General features: G+C 41.6%; 2 protein-coding genes across 2 annotated transcripts; one reads left to right on the top strand and one right to left on the bottom strand.

The window, feature by feature from the left end:
* Nucleotides 1–2019: 2019 nt before the first annotated feature.
* Nucleotides 2020–3003, bottom strand: avpr2l (arginine vasopressin receptor 2, like). Its single transcript, XM_070929371.1, has 2 exons — nucleotides 2187–3003; nucleotides 2020–2099 (listed from the first exon to the last, which is right to left on the bottom strand). Exons 1-2 carry the CDS (start codon nucleotides 3001–3003, stop codon nucleotides 2020–2022), a joined length of 897 nt encoding a protein of 298 aa, XP_070785472.1.
* A 3830-nt stretch (nucleotides 3004–6833) lies between these two features.
* On the top strand, nucleotides 6834–14577 carry LOC139305084 (calcium-independent phospholipase A2-gamma-like). The gene is made up of 9 exons (XM_070929022.1): nucleotides 6834–7870; nucleotides 8165–8314; nucleotides 8431–8582; nucleotides 8753–8847; nucleotides 8934–9105; nucleotides 9210–9267; nucleotides 9509–9703; nucleotides 12848–13043; nucleotides 13188–14577. The coding sequence occupies exons 1-9, from the start codon at nucleotides 6893–6895 to the stop codon at nucleotides 13460–13462; spliced, it is 2271 nt and encodes a 756-aa protein (XP_070785123.1). The 5' UTR covers nucleotides 6834–6892; the 3' UTR covers nucleotides 13463–14577.
* Nucleotides 14578–15809: the final 1232 nt, after the last annotated feature.

Genomic DNA, 15809 nt, shown 5'->3' with positions numbered 1-15809 from the left:
GAATCACTAGCAATCGTGTCCATGTAATTATTTTGTTTCTGTGCTGTGCATGATTGCCAGTACCACCCTGTCATTCTGTGCCATCTCCCGCAAGTCCAAAATATTCTGCTTTACATAAAAATCAGCAATGGATTTACTGTGAAGGAGAATAAAGTGTACTGTAAATGTGTTTCCTAAAGCATGTGCTTCTCAGGGAGCTGTGTTTGTGTCCACTGTGTCCCCAGTGATTGTTTTAAACTGGAGGATTTATCTCCCACTTTTCCACCCTTGGGCCCTGAATTAGTCATCATAGTATTTTGGCCAGGTGAGATACATAATCCTATTTGGAGCAGCTTTCCAGGATGAAACGCGCCATGGGCTGTCTCTGCACTGTAGCAGGCCTGGTCACAGAATCTGTGCAACAGTGTAGAGTGGATTGTAATCATGTTAAAACATTGTATTTTTAACCCCACATCTGTGAGGAACAACAAGATAAACTGCTGTATACATTCAAACTAGCATGACAAAAAATCAGCTTTTTGTGCTTTTAATTGAGCACAGAATTACAGCACTGCATTACATCAACACTTTAATTAGGCTACAAAGGCAGTATACATTCATGATGTATGTATATTGCCATGTGTGTGTATGAGAGAGAGAGAGCCAGTGGAGAGGCTGAACTTTAATTAATTAGAAAATGATTGCACATATGAAAGGATTTGTGAAGTGCAATTTCAAATGACTCCAGGTTGTTGCATTACGTGACAAGGTGACAAGGTGACAAGGTGACAAGATGACACATTTCCCTGGACACGAGTAACACATGGCTCTGCTTCACCAGCAAAGATTAAGAGCATGGATTCTATGGAATGGATAGTAATTAAATTGTTTTAATCCTGTAGCTCCGCATCTCAGCGGGAAAACAAAACGTCATTGCAGTGCATTAGGGGACTAATACACTGCCAGATCTCTTGGCATGGACCAATTTCTTCTAGAGATGAGCGCAGGTCTTGATTTTAAAGTACAGTGGAATAATAATACTGATCTTTGTTTGGAATTGTGTGATATTAACACATTAACAAGTCATTCACAGCCAGGGAACTGTGAATGAACAAGTAATAAACAATAAAAAAGGGAATAAGGAATAAAATGTCAATAATAGAGAAAAGTAGCATCAATACATGACAGACAGTACACACACAGTACAGGTGCTTTACATCTACAGAAACAAATTCAAGTGCCCCTGTCTATTGCGCGTGAATTGAAGAGGGTGACATCAGTGTTGTGAATGAAAATTATCATTTATTTGTTAGATTGAACACCAGGAGCAGTATTTTATTTGTAAGCATACAAAAAGGCAAAGTAATACAAGCAGAATTAAAAAGAAGTCAAATATGTCTGGATGATGTATAGCTTGGTATTCTGTGTCTCTGTACAGTGTGTGCAATGACGTGGTTTGTGTCTTGACTGTTTTTTTGATAAGGGTTTGTTTTGAAAAGGCTTTCACCTTATTTCCTCCAGCCCTGAATGAAAGACAGTATTGCGCTCTGTGCATGTATTGTTATGCCTCAAGATACTTATGCTGGCACATTTTAACATGCATTAAGCACTATTTATGTCTTAGCTCGTTGCTCAGCTGCAAAGTATTCTCCTAAAACATATAAAACATGTGTTTTTCCTCATATGCATGATGGATGTTTTATTTAAACATAGGTGGCAATTAACTCACAAAATACTGTAAGATGCCTACAGAAATTTAATGTAATATTCATATACAGAAATACAATTTCAGTCCTTTTTAGTAATTTTTACAAATTAGTTTATACACTTAGTCCTCACAAAAGAGCATCCGTACACAACAACTATATATATTTAAACACAGGATCCAGATTCCACTTCTTTTGTGTTCTGGGTGTCACATATCCTCATCCAGATGACCCATCTGGATTTCATCAGGCCCTGGTTTGTGTCTAAGTGGCATATCTCCCTTGATATTCTTTCTTTTTTTATATATATATATATATATATATTTTTTTTTTTTTAGCTATAATAGAGATATATCCAAGGGTTGGTACAGCTGTTGAGGCTGGCCAGCAGCATGATGATGGCAAACACTGGACCTGTGAGAGAGAGAGACAAATATATTATTCATTATTAATGTATAACACGTCGGCCTACACCACAGTGCCATTACATATAAAGCAAACCTTGAGTAGGTGCACTGCTTGGGCTCCATGCAGACCATAACTGGACAACAAAGAATGGGCTCCAACACACTGTGTATGTCATTATTATAACAAATGTCATTTTCACAGTCTTCAGCATCGCGTTGGACACCCCCTTCATGCCTGCGCGCCCTGCCTGCAGCGCCTTTCTCTTCATGTTGAAGTAGATTGTCGTGCATATTCTTATTTGGCAATAGAGCAAAATAACGGCTGGCAGGGCGTACACTGACAGAGTGATCCAGCTGATGTAGATCCGGCTCCCCCACGGTTCAATAAACGTGGCCCAGCAGTCGTACTGGTTCTCCTCCACCTCCCGGAGAGAGAAGATGAAGAGCTGAGGGGAGCTGAAGGCGAGAGAGATCATCCACGCTGCGCATATGGAGAAATATCTCCTAAATGAGCCCTTTAAGAAGGAAACCATGGGCTTACATACTGCATGGTACCGGTCTATGGTCATAGCCACGATCATGTACGTGGAGGCAAACATCCCAACCACCTGCAAGTACTTTACGCACCGGCACAGGAAGTCTGTGCCTCGGAACCTGTGCGTAATTTCAATAAGAAACTGCGGTAGGACTTGGAAAAAGGCGACCACCAGATCTGCCAGGCACAGGTGCAGGAGGAACAGCTGGGTCCTCGTGTGTCTTTTGCGCTTCTTCCAAAGAGTGCCTAAGAAGAAAAGATTACCACACGTTGCGAGCACAAGAACCAAACCCAAAATCCCAGCTCTGATGAGCGCGAAATGTTCGTACACCTCTCCGTCCTCACGCGTTGCCATTTCAGAGCTGTTGGAATCCATTTAAGTGAGAATTTCCCGATGCTTGCTTTGTGTCCCGAGACTTCAGGGTTCAATTAACGTTTCCGCACATTTTCTAGGAGTCGGAACATTGCAGCGTAGGCGCAGAGACATCTCGACCTTTTCCTCCTTAGCGCGCGTGTTGCAAGTGACTGTAGTGGCTGTGAGAAGGGAAAGCCATCGACTTGAAGGGGTGAGGGGGTTCAGTCTTCTCAGTGGCGACAGGATGCAGTACCAGACTCATGAGACACACAAACAAACATATGAAATAAGCCGAGAAGTTACCCAAATGATTAAAAAACGATTAATTGTTATTGATATTTACTTAGAGCTTTTCAGATCCAGAGAATGATTTAAGCAAGATTAAAAGTGCACATACAAAAACACTATGCAGATACCATAGATAGGTCTGTATTATTTAGAAGTGTAATATAATGTTAAAAATATCCATGTTTTGCCCTCAGACCTGCTAATTAAATGTTGGTCTTGAAGGAGCAACTGAGTCAAGAACAACGGAATTCATGGTGAAAACAAAATATTACACAGTAGTATACGTCACTGATATTATGAGGGGTAATTGTAGTAATTGCCCCAGGACTTGCCATAAAAGCTTTGACATTTAGAATATGGAGGTAGAGAGTGTAAGAGCCGAAAGAAAAGGCAGTAAAACATCGTCCTCAGCTGACTACAACCGTCTTACTGTCTGATACAGAAAAATGTCACCACTTTGAGGAGTGTGTGGCCCAACAGATGTGAAGGCAATGCACTTCAGATTTCAGAAAGGGCTCTACAAACACAGAAACCTCGACAGCTTGAACCTTGATGGCTAAAAATCTTGTTAAACATTCAGTCAACCAAACCGGCTGGAATATGAGTCGAAGGCTGTCAAGCAACACAAATAACAGTTGTATTTGCAGCTGAACTTGCAGCGTGAAATATGAATTAATGGGGTATTCCATTTATTTAGTATTGCACTTTTGAAGCAGAAGAGGCCAAGTTATCCTGACGTCTATTATTTCCTATAATGCAACACAACTCCTTTACAACACTACTACATTATCTTATAGAGCCGCTGGTTACTGACGTTTGGGGTCTTCCAAAGCCATGGCAATAGTAGAATGCTATTCTGATGTTTTATTTGTTTATTCCATTATGCTGTGCCTGTATGATACTATAAATAATTATGATAGTGTGCAATGGCATCAGTAATTTGTTGCACTGTTGGACTCTGATACGTTTTTCTTTCCACCTTACTCTGACCTGGGTACCATTCTACTCTCTACGCACGCACCATTACTGATGACCACCATTACTAGTGAGACTAGTAATCATTGCTAATTATAATAACCTTTCCAGATGGCCACCACCATGCCTCTCAAAAGAAATTATTTTCAACTGAGTTGCTTTACACAAATAGGTGTTTCATTCCTGTCCCTGTGAACGAAATCCTTTTGAAAAGGCACCCCCACATGTGTTAACCTTTACCACGGCAGCCATCTGCCTGGATGCTTCAGATGGAGAACATATTATAATCATTACCAGCCATTGTCACAAAGCCAACCAACCCACGGCTCTCCAAGCAATGAAATAAAAGCGTAAATCAGGCCCACACTAAGCTAGGTGATGTTATAAAGCAACTCTTGCTGACTTTGATTCACCGTTTCATCTTGACTGCAAGACGCTCAGCAGGTGGATTGTTGAAAACAATTGTTTTAAATAAAGCGGTGCATTGGCTCATTGCATTATGAACACTTGGGGGTCACAATTGTGTGTGTTTTGTGTATGTGTGCATGCTAATTGAGAAAGAGAGAGAGAGAGAGACAGTTGATTGTGCATTGCATGGGTAATTAATTGAAGTTACATGGATTTCATTAACTATAATACATTTCCTTTCAAAGTAGCATATTATTAGCATTTTATCTCAACATGAGATGTTAATCTTTCTATATGTCAAAAACCACTACCCAAGTGAACAGATGATTGCCGTCTCTCAGTTTGAAGTCTAACCATGTTGAATTATTGATTACAGATAAGACACAAATGGTCAGGGATAATCTAACATGTTTTATGAAGCTGTAATGCATTGCTGTCAGCACAACACTCATCTCACTGTGACAACTGGATTAGATGTTGCTTTCCATGGTGCTGAAAGAGTGAACTCTCAGACCATACCGACAGTACAATAAGAGTATCAACCCTCACTGTCAATGTATTTTTATTGTAATAATTATTGTAATTACTCCGTTTTTTTTAAATGAAAATATTTGTTCTTTTTATTCCAAGAATGTTTTGTCGACATCTGGTGGTACAAATAAATAAAGCATTGCACTGTACACGGCCCAAAACCCAGGGCACTACGTCACCTCCTCTCTTCTTCCTGTTTATTTTTTTAACCAGCACCCATACATATATTGTACCAGCACCACAGTGAATGAAATATTTCGGCAAAATATTTAACAGTCTTCGTTTCGCATGGTAAGAACAAGACAGTTTGTTTATTTTGTGGCATTGCGTAAAATTCGACAAACTGACACTGTAGCTAACTACTACTACATTAGCTAACGTTTAGGTTAGCAGTGGCTAATGTAGCGAACGCTTTTCCAGTGTGCTCATTGCATTTGCTGTCTGCTAAGCTAAGCTAGGTTTCAAACGTCATGGTCATGGGGTGTTTAAGCATATTAACAAACACAAACAGCCCCGTTGTGTTGAATAGGTTTGTTTTTGCTTTAACGTTACACCCAGTTTAGCTAACGGTTAACATTACAGTTACAGTAAGGTCCAACAAAACGTAGTCAGACCTAGAGAATATAGACTGGCAGCTAACGCTAGCTACAACGGTTAATGTTTACTGTCGGAGGGTTCGTTTTCATATTTAATATAATATACTAAGATACTTCATTTTATTTTCAAGAGGATTGATACACATCGAAAAGAAAATGTGTCCTTCTGGGTGGTTCGGCGGTGTTGGTTCAAAGGTCCAACGCTCTTCGGAGTAAAGTCTTGCTCTCAATAACGTCCGCCAGCCACTTCTCTTTGAACCTGGTCCTCCCGGGTGTGTGTACCAGCCTGTTTGACTCTACTACGAAGAGCACCTCCGCGGGCAGAGTTTGGGGTTTAACTTTAGATATGTCCACAATAAAGTAGACTCCAGCTGTCCCCTGAATCGGCTTCCGCGACGTCGGGGTACTAAAGCGGGCCCGGTAGTGGTAGAAGATGTGATACTCCTCCTCGGTTGAGTAGAGGAAGTCTAGACTGTAAAGCCAGCAGGGCTGCATCTCCCAGGTTTGAATATACTCCCCAATCTGCTTTTTCCCCACTTCTACCGTAAAGTCTTTGCTAACAACCCAGTTGATATTCCTCATCTAGCAGTCAGGAGAGTTATCCACCTGCTGCTTCGTGACGGTGTGGCGGTGTCTCTCCAGCAAAGTTTTCACAAGTTGAGCTGACTCTGCTGTGAAATTCAGATTCAGTGAATGTTGGCCCTCTTCCATCTTGTTTATGTAAGATAGAACAGCATACAGGGCATCTGGGAACCTCTTGTCCGCATCTGTTTTTGTTGCAGTTTCCATGGCTACCAGAATGGGTAGGGTGTCAAATGGAGCCCTCTGTTGGCCCATTTTTCATTTGCAGTGTAATGTATGTTGGCTTCTATGAATATGTGTTTTTTAAAATAATTTGTGCTGTCTGTCCCTTTTATCCCAGGAAACATTGGAGCTGTAAAATTCCAACATTGCGAATTTCCCTCCAAAATGAAATTTCTACTAAAACCACTGTAGCCGATGGCAGATAGTCTGCCAGAATGCTGCGTCATTTTACACAGACATTAAGCGTTATCCATTTGCCTGATCATCTTAAAGTTCTCCACTGCCGTTCCAAGTGAGCCAGCAAACGCATGTCGCGAATCAGGACCACACTTGACAGCGTCACCAAGGCAGTAGGCAGCACAGACCTCATTGCCAAGTTCTCCCGCCTCAAGCCTGGCAGCGCTGCCGTTGACAGCACCCATGCAGAAAAAGTTCTGGTCAAAGCCGAGACTATAAACTCTAACAACACAGCAACTGCCTCACCACACGAAACCACCATGAAAGAAGTTGAAGAAGAAGGCGAGAGGAACACAGCAGAGGAAGAGTTGGACAAGCAACGACAGCAACTTGCAGAAAAGCCTTTTGTTGCAACAAAGAAGTCCACATCCAATTTTGCTTCAGCAGCGAATGTGTCTGCACCGGGCTCTTCTTCGACTGTGGCAAAACAAACTATGCAGCTGTTTCACCCAGCTGCTCTGTCCACCAACATGGATGAGACCTACAAAACTCTGGCTCTGCACATCAATAGTTACTTTGGCACCAGCACACAAGAGGAAGGAGACAGGCCACCGCAGCAGCACAGAGGAGGGGATGATCCTGTTTCTGAGCCCATTCTCAGCACTGTTCCTCGGACAACTGGGGACCACATTCCTATTTTGTCTCCAGTGGCAGAGGCTAAAAGAATTGAAGCACCCACTACCTCTCCTCCCCCTCCTCCTCCATCTCCATCAGAAAATATCAATCCTCCAGTAGGGACACCTTCTTCTGACATCCCTGCAGCTGAAAGTGCACCTCAGTCCATCCCTGCGCCTGCTACCTCCCCTAAAAAAGGCTTCACCCACTATCTCTCCTACCCTCGGCCCAGCGTTCAGGCGTTTGTCGGTAGCTACATCGCACCCCTGGTCCCCAAATTCAGAGGTGATTCCAAAAGTGTTGCAGCTGAAAAAGAAAAGTTTTCAGCAGTCGCTGTAGAAGTGCCCACTGTGGACAAGGCAGCAGAAAAGACAGAGAGTGAAGAGGAGAAAGCGGATAAAGTGAAGCAGCAGCTGTTGAGTCAAAGAGAGAAGGTAAGGTGCTTCATGTGGCTCTAATGAACCTTGAATGCTTCAAAAATCAACATGGCAAAAACATCAGTGTTGTCAAAATGTGGTGGATAATTTGAAATTTTTAACTGTTGGTGGTTCAATGATTTCATTCGGTATGACATGAAGTTATTGCTAGGTTGTTACGTTTCAACATAGACCAAACTAACAAAAAAGGCCTTGAAAAAGTATGGACATTTTCAAAGTAAAGTGTGTTGGAGGCCTGATATTTATCAAATGGTCCTAATGTTTTGTACATGGTGTGTATTTGTCATGCAGATAATAGCCAGGGTGAGTGTAGACAACAGGACCAGAGCCCTGGTGAAAGGCTTGCAGAGGGTCACTGATGTCAAGCTCCTCACCAGTCGTGTGGAGGAGCTCAGCTGTCACCTTCTGGAGTTCCCTGAGACACGAGGTGTAGCTATCAAGGTTAGTATGTATCAAAAAACATTTTCTACATATCCTATAATTTAATGTCAGATGCGTTACACAGTAAGTGGGACATTTTAGCAGTTAGTAAATTTGTGTATAATTGTGACCTTTAGGAGAGTGTGCTGCCTGGCCTGCTGCGTTTGCGCCAGGCCAGAGACCTTCCTCTTCAGGCTGCTGTGAGAGAAGCACTGGCTCTGGTTGGCTACACAGAACCAGTCAAAGGCAGAGGAATTCGGGTCCTGGCCATAGACGGAGGCGGGACAAGGTAAAGCTAGCGAGCATCTATGGCATTTTCATGAAAGAACAAAAAATCTGATCAGAGAATCAGTCACAATCAGCCACCATGAATACCTCTTTATGTGTATAGCAGTGGATCAAATATAGTAGCTGCATTTTTGTCAGTCGATGTTTGTAAACCTTGTGACCTTGTTATAGGGGACTGCTGGCCCTGCAGACTCTCCATAAACTGCAGAACCTGACAGGCAAACGAGTCCACCAGCTGTTCGACTACATCTGTGGAGTCAGTACAGGTATATCGTCATCACTGTTTAGTGCTTGTAATGTTTTTGTCATTTCACTCCTTTCTAAGACGGACACTTGTTCCTCTCTACTTTAGGTGCCATTTTGGCCTTCATGCTGGGAATATTTCAGATCCCCTTAGAGGAGTGCGAGGAGATGTACAGGAAGCTGGGGGCAGATGTCTTCAAACAGAATGTCATCGTTGGAACCGTCAAAATGGGCTGGAGCCATGCTTTCTATGACAGCGAAATATGGGAAAACATCCTCAAGTTAGTCCCACTTTTTACATTCCTTTACAGCTCTCTCCCATCCTTGATTTCACATACACTGGGGTAGTCTAATTGGTCTGCATTTGTTTTTGTGTTTTCTTTAGGGAACGGATGGGTGAGGGGCATATGATTGAGAGTGCCAGGGACCCACACAGCCCTAAAGTAAGTCACATGTCTGTTCACCTCTACACTGTTGAGATAAACACCTTTAAACATGTGTGCATGGGCTCATTGTCTATACAGCATAGTGAGACATACAAATGCTCTTTTGTCAGAACTTTAATAAACTTTTTCTTTTATTGTTTTATCCTTTATCCTATCCTCCACTGTACAGCAACACACTTTAAAAATACAGATGACTTGGCATGTTCCTCTCTAAATATGCACTTTGTATGTCCACCAGGTGTCAGCAGTGAGCGCCATTGTGAACAGGGGTTTACCTCTGAAGGCCTATGTGTTTAGGAACTACAGACTCATGCCAGGAGTGAGATCCCACTACCTTGGAGACTGCAAACACAAAATGTGGCAGGCTATCAGGGCCTCGTCTGCCGCACCAGGCTACTTCCAGGAATTTGTCCTGGGAAAAGACCTCCATCAGGTACGATGTGGAACTGAGAGAACTGGGAGAAAGTATTGTTTGAAAAAGGAGGTTGATAATGGCAGAGGTTGCAGAATAGATGAAAAGCAGCATTGCATATAACACATGGCTTAAAAGGTGTGTAAAACAAAAACAATCAACTAAAGAAAATATAAGACACAAAAAATAGACTCCTGAAAACATGAAGAAAATGATTAAATAGCAGAATGCACAGATGACAAGTGAAGTCAATAGCAAAGAAAAAAACTATGAATTGAAAATTTGGTCCTCTCCTTGGATGTTGCATACAAAAATGCAGTATCATGATCGATGATGTTTTATTGACATTGTCCTTGGAGATGATTTTATTTCAAATTTGCGTCAGCATTAACAGTAGCCATAGTGATCTAAGAAGTCCCATCTCTCTGAGAGCCTTGCTTTAGTGTGAGAGGGTAATTTCCTCGAAATCTTACCAATCAATACACATCCACTGTGGTGCTGCATTTGCCTAGTGCCAAGGAGAAGTACTGAGCATTACACTGCATTCTGTGTGTGTGTACACCAAGTGTCTGTGTGTAGATTTGTTTCACTCTTCTAAACCCATAACCTTGAAGGTGGTCCCTTTAATTGGTTCATCTTCTCCTCTGGCTGTCAAAAGAGAGAGAGAGAGAGAGATAAAATGAAGAGAATGAGATGGATGTAGAGAGAGAGTCCTTGGGCCAGGTCTGTGTCCCCTAAACATCAAAGGCCTGGTCGTCTTATGACTTAGAGCCTGCCTTCCTGCAGAGAAATGGAAAGCTTCTGATTTGATTCCCCATGAAAGAGAATATCCAACAGGGCTCCTGTCATACCACCACTGTCTGAAAGCAGGTTTTAGGTGGTCCAAAATGGAAAAAAATAATAAGAAATATTAGGTTCAAGAATGGTAGATTAGCTTTAAGTTGGAGGTCACTGAATGAAAATCAGACTGTTAAGACATATGATATAACTACAGTGTATGTAACATTAAAGTATTTTACTTTCTACTATTATGATCTTTTATAACACTTGGGCCCATATCGTAGAGAGAAGTTTGATTATTAGGTCAGATATCTTTAGATGGTCTTTATGGACAGCAATTATGCTCAAGGCTTAGCTTAATTTTGATAACCCACTTAGGCAAAATTAGCTCTGTCCCTACTTCTAAGAGGCATTTCTCTTTCCTGCTATTTCCTAATGCAAGAGTCCTGGTAGACAGCCCTTTACAATGTTTTAGTCAACAGATCCTAATCTCCAATCCCACTCTGCATGTTTACTGACTTAAGCCCTGATTCTACAAGGCATTTAGAATTAATTGGCCTGGTAGTTCTTTGCAGCCCTTTCTTTTCCAGCTATTCATTTAGCAAAGACCGAACCTAACCTCATGTAAGTGCAACATTTAACCCTGAAAACCTGTGTGATGTTTTCTACTTTTGCTACTAATGTATTTCTAAGACAGAGTCTCCATTTATTTGCAGGTATCTGTTTTAGTCGCTTCCCATGGAGTCTGGGATGACAGCATGGATGGAAGGATGGAGAGTGAATGAGTTGTGTGTTTGTGTTGTCCTCCACATTCCTCTTGGAGCTGTATAGTGTTTCATCGACAGTTTGAGCTACCGTTGCCACCCACCGGTCTCACTCCTACTCTAGTTTTCAGCACTAGCAGTGATATTTCTCAGGAAAATTCTGCCATTGCAGAGCATCAGAAATGCATATATACACACACATAAACACAGTGGAAAAAGATGGACTCACAGACTCAATGTGGAGGTAAAATTTAGATATGTCTCCCTGAGCTGTAGTTATTAGGCCATAGCATAATACTCAGTCATTTGCCTCCAGGGTGAGAGGTTGAGGGTCAGAGCTGAGGAGCAGCTGTGTAATTAACTTGCTGTCTCAAAAGTGTGAACTGTGTTCCACTGTTCCAGTAGTTTACACCTGAGGGTAAACAGCTTCATAATTAGGCTAAGAATAATACGTTTTAGGTAGTATTGTCTCATAATGATACCTGGGCAGCAGAGAGATTGAGACCGGTCACCCTTAGACGAACATTTGAATCCAAAATATTAAGCCTATTCCGGTATATAACTAGATTAGGTTAAGAAAAAAGGTTTAATTCATAAAAACAGTTAACGCCGTAGAGGCGTGGCAATGACCTTTACCCGTGCTCTGCTGGGGAGACCTCAGACCTCCTGTGTGCCACACTCTCCATCTCTATCAGTCCAAGACCAAAGCACTTCAGTGGTTGGATATGGTCCAAACACTGGACTTGGGGAAAGACTGAGTGTTTAGCACTAAACCGGTCAAGGCGTCCATCCAGCTTCATTGTCCTCTTTCACTCATTGTTGGCATCATTTAGATCAGCCACTCTTTCATGAATCCAGTAACATTATTCAGTGAAAAAGAGACAGCACAGGCCTAATGAAGAAGCAGGCACATAATTTGTGATAAGCTTCTAAATGAAGTCAGTCAAGATTAGAATGCTGAAATGCAATAAGTTGTATTTGAAGCTAAATTCAGAGTAATGCAGCAATTGGACTCTTTATATGGCTAATTTTAGGACCCAATTTCTAAAAAAGATGCTGCTGATAGCTGCTAAAAAGAAAGCTTTTCCTACTTGTTTACTTCTGAATAAACAGGGCTGTTTGCCAGCGCAGCACATCTCTGGCCAGGGAGCTTCTTTTCCTGAGGCCTAAAGCTGTGTAGCTGTGGGACAGCTTGTCCACTTCACCTCATTTGTCCCCTACGGGCTGTCACAACAAATATATTAAAGCTAGAGGCACACTCTATACATACAAAGTGTCCTGTTTGTGCATTAACCTTGCTTAGTAAGCATATTTGACTGATGAAGTGCTGAAGGTGACTTTGTTGTGTGGCCGGCAGTTTAAAAAGCTAATTTTCTGCTCGGCCTCAATTGCACTGGATCTAAACACACTTCTTTCACACAAACATGCCCATTGCAGTCAATTTAAATTTGATCAAGCTCTGACCTAGTTCTTGTCAAAGAGTGGAAGAGTGTAAACGTGTACTTTGGAATTGTGGATGTAGGTGCAGTATTGGCATTAAACATATTGCCTTGCAGTTGGGTTACTTTAGGGTAATTGGCCGCCTTCTTCATTTCCCCCTCCCATCTGTCTTCTCCTTTAGGATGGAGGACTCCTAATCAACAACCCCACAGCGTTGGCCATCCATGAGTGTAAGTGTCTGTGGCCTAACACACCACTGCAGTGTGTGTTGTCTCTGGGCACCGGGCGGTACGAGACGGCGGGCAAGAACAACACGACCTACACGAGCCTCAAGACCAAGCTCACTAACGTCATCAGCAGTGCCACAGATACAGAGGGTAAGACGTCCCTCACACAGTTATTTATGTTTATTTATTTTTCTTATTCAGTGCAGTTTCTTGAAATATGAACCAAAAGAGAAAACTGCCTGTAACAAGTGTCCGACTTTGATAGCTAAAGACTCCCATCATTCCTTATTTCAGAGGTGCACACCATGCTGGACGCACTCCTGCCCCCTGACACCTACTTCCGCTTCAACCCCTACATGAGCGAGGACATCCCGTTGAACGAGAGCCGCGTGGAGAAGCTGAACTTCCTCAAGAGCGAGGGGGAGCGCTACTTGGAGCGCAACGAGGCCAAGCTGAGAAAGGCGGCTAGCGTGCTGGGCCAGGAGAAGAGCACCATCCAGAGGCTGGCCGAGTGGGCCAAGCTCAAGGGCGACATGTACGAGGGTCTCCCCTTCATCTCCAAGCTGTAGTCATTGGCATGGCAACATTGTGACCACAAGAGAGTTTTTAAGGTAAGAAGACATGGAGTGTAAAAACTAACACTAAAAGACCTGATAGATTCAATGTTGAAAAGGGAGCAAACTGGACACATTTTATAAGCATCTAAGGAATGCAATATGGAGCGAAATACTTAATAATTTGCTCACATGGTTTTGATCATTATCAACACTAAAAGGACCGTTTGAGAAATGAATAAACTACAATTATTATTAACTATAATTATTCACTAAAAAAGACAATATTGTACTGTAAAAAATAGTGTAAAATTACAAATGTGATGTAATTTATTCTTTGCGGGACAGAATGTGTTGATGATGGAGAAAGAATATACTTTGAAAAGGATTCAGCGGGGTTTGATACTATAATGAAATCATTTATTTGACTCATCAGAGAAAGGAAATGTACTGTATGTTTACACAAGTTCATAAATGTTTGAATTTTAAGCCGGCTACAAGTGTTGGTTGACTGACTGGTGGTTGACCTTATTATGAAGAATTAATCATAATCTGATAACTGTAGTTATTTTGTGAAGATAAAAAGACCGGGTTCTTTTGTATAGTTGGTAACTTGAATACATTAAGATGTAATTAATACGTGGTTTCACAGTGAGAACATAAACATGACTGCCTATTTCTAACACTGTATAGAAGACAGACCTCATGCACTTTGTAAAATATAATTCTTAACCAAGAAAGTGTAAATGATATTTGAAGTAATTATGAGTTATTTGAGTGCTCTTGCTAGAATTTAAGAATATGACAAAAGAACACTGAATCTTAATTTCACTGTCCTGTATTGGCATGTACAGCCACACATCATCTGTTCTGATACTAATGAACGTATCAGATTGTGATTACTGTGTTGCTCGTGGTACAAAGCATGTTCTCCATTGTGGCCCATCATTCAGTATGAAGCTTTTGCCTTTAACCTCCCTCAAGCCTGAACTCTTCAGCCCTGGCTGCTGTTGTTGTCTTACACTTGATAAATCTGACATACTTTTTACATTGAGAGAATCCTTATTTCCCTGATTTCTTCCTTCTTTATTGGCCTGTGGAATGCACAAATAAATAAATGTCATGAAAAAATAAAACTTGGTTTTCAAAACCTTGATATACATTCGGTTGACCACTGACCTCTGTATTTCTTCTAAATGCTGCTCATAAAATCAGTGGGTTTGGAAACATATGCCACAGGAATGTATGTCATATTGTTTGTTTAATCATGTTCATCTGCTTTTACATTCTGCTGCCACATACTTAACACAAACACACACACACATCACAAAGAGCCCCAACAATAGAGGTGTTACAAAGGAAAGTGTCTTCTTATGATGAATAGCTTATTTTCCCACTTGCACACGTTGATTTTTTGCTTTGTTGTTTTGATCCCATTGAAGATGCCCTGAAATTCCACAGCGTCATTCCTCCCAGTCACGTTGTCGTTACCCCAATCAATGTGAACAATATGCCACAATGAGGCATACCCACAGACCTCCACAACAATGACAGGTGTCAGAAAGATATAGAACAACATGTCGAGTATTTCGCTTGACAGATGCCTCACTCCTGGTTTCAAACAGTCAAAGTTGTAACTGGCTTGTACTGATAGATTGATGGCCCCCTTTTTTTAATGCCAGCTTGAGCTTCACCCGAATGTCAAGACCTGATTTATGGCTGTGTTGTCTACACTTGGCTAAACACTGATACAGGGGTGACAGATCCTACAAGAGTATTAACATTGAATGTATATATACTAATATATATATATATATATTCAGGGTCAGTTCACCCAAATCACAAAACATACATATTCACCATGCCAATAGCAGATCAATGCTTAATCAATGATTCCCCTCACCTACATTGTTTTGGGGTTGCTGTATCTGAATGACTAGATACCACATGGAGTAAGTGATTGAGTGAACAGACCCTTTAAAGATAAAGAAGTACAGAATGACTCAGACGCAGACAGAGTGGGTAAAGTCAGCTGCTGATCTGAAAACTTTTAATACAGAGGCGTAATTGTTGCTGTGAAGTTCTGCTGTCAAACACAGAGCTAAGCTATTATTTAAGTCTCCTGTCCTGCTGCGTGGAGACTGGAGTGTCTTTGACGAGCGCAGTCGAGGCAGACAAATGAGGGGAACGTGAGATTAAAACTCTCTGCCGATGTTCATCCTGCTGGTAGTTTCCCTGAGCGTGAAAGGCCAAAGTGCCAAAGTAAAGTCTGCCAGGCTGTGTTTACATGAAGGAGTGGGAAATATATATATATATATATATATTTCTATATATATATTTCGTACCACTGCACTATTGGTTG

This window comes from Enoplosus armatus, chromosome 22 (genome assembly GCF_043641665.1).
Source record: "Enoplosus armatus isolate fEnoArm2 chromosome 22, fEnoArm2.hap1, whole genome shotgun sequence".
NCBI lineage: Eukaryota > Metazoa > Chordata > Actinopteri > Centrarchiformes > Enoplosidae > Enoplosus > Enoplosus armatus.
The sequence above is the reverse complement of the archived record's forward strand: the minus strand, read 5'-3'. Positions and strand labels throughout refer to the sequence as shown.

Excerpts from the sequence above, each read along its gene's own strand:
- avpr2l (XM_070929371.1), bottom strand. The coding sequence starts at position 3,003 with ATGGATTCCAACAGCTCTGAAATGGCAACGCGTGAGGACGGAGAGGTG. Across the intron at positions 2,100-2,186 it reads AAGCAGTGCACCTACTCAAG|GTCCAGTGTTTGCCATCATC; the intron begins GTTTGCTTTATA and ends TCTCTCTCACAG.
- LOC139305084 (XM_070929022.1), top strand. The coding sequence starts at position 6,893 with ATGTCGCGAATCAGGACCACACTTGACAGCGTCACCAAGGCAGTAGGC. Across the intron at positions 8,315-8,430 it reads CACGAGGTGTAGCTATCAAG|GAGAGTGTGCTGCCTGGCCT; the intron begins GTTAGTATGTAT and ends TGTGACCTTTAG. Across the intron at positions 13,044-13,187 it reads CAGTGCCACAGATACAGAGG|AGGTGCACACCATGCTGGAC; the intron begins GTAAGACGTCCC and ends TCCTTATTTCAG.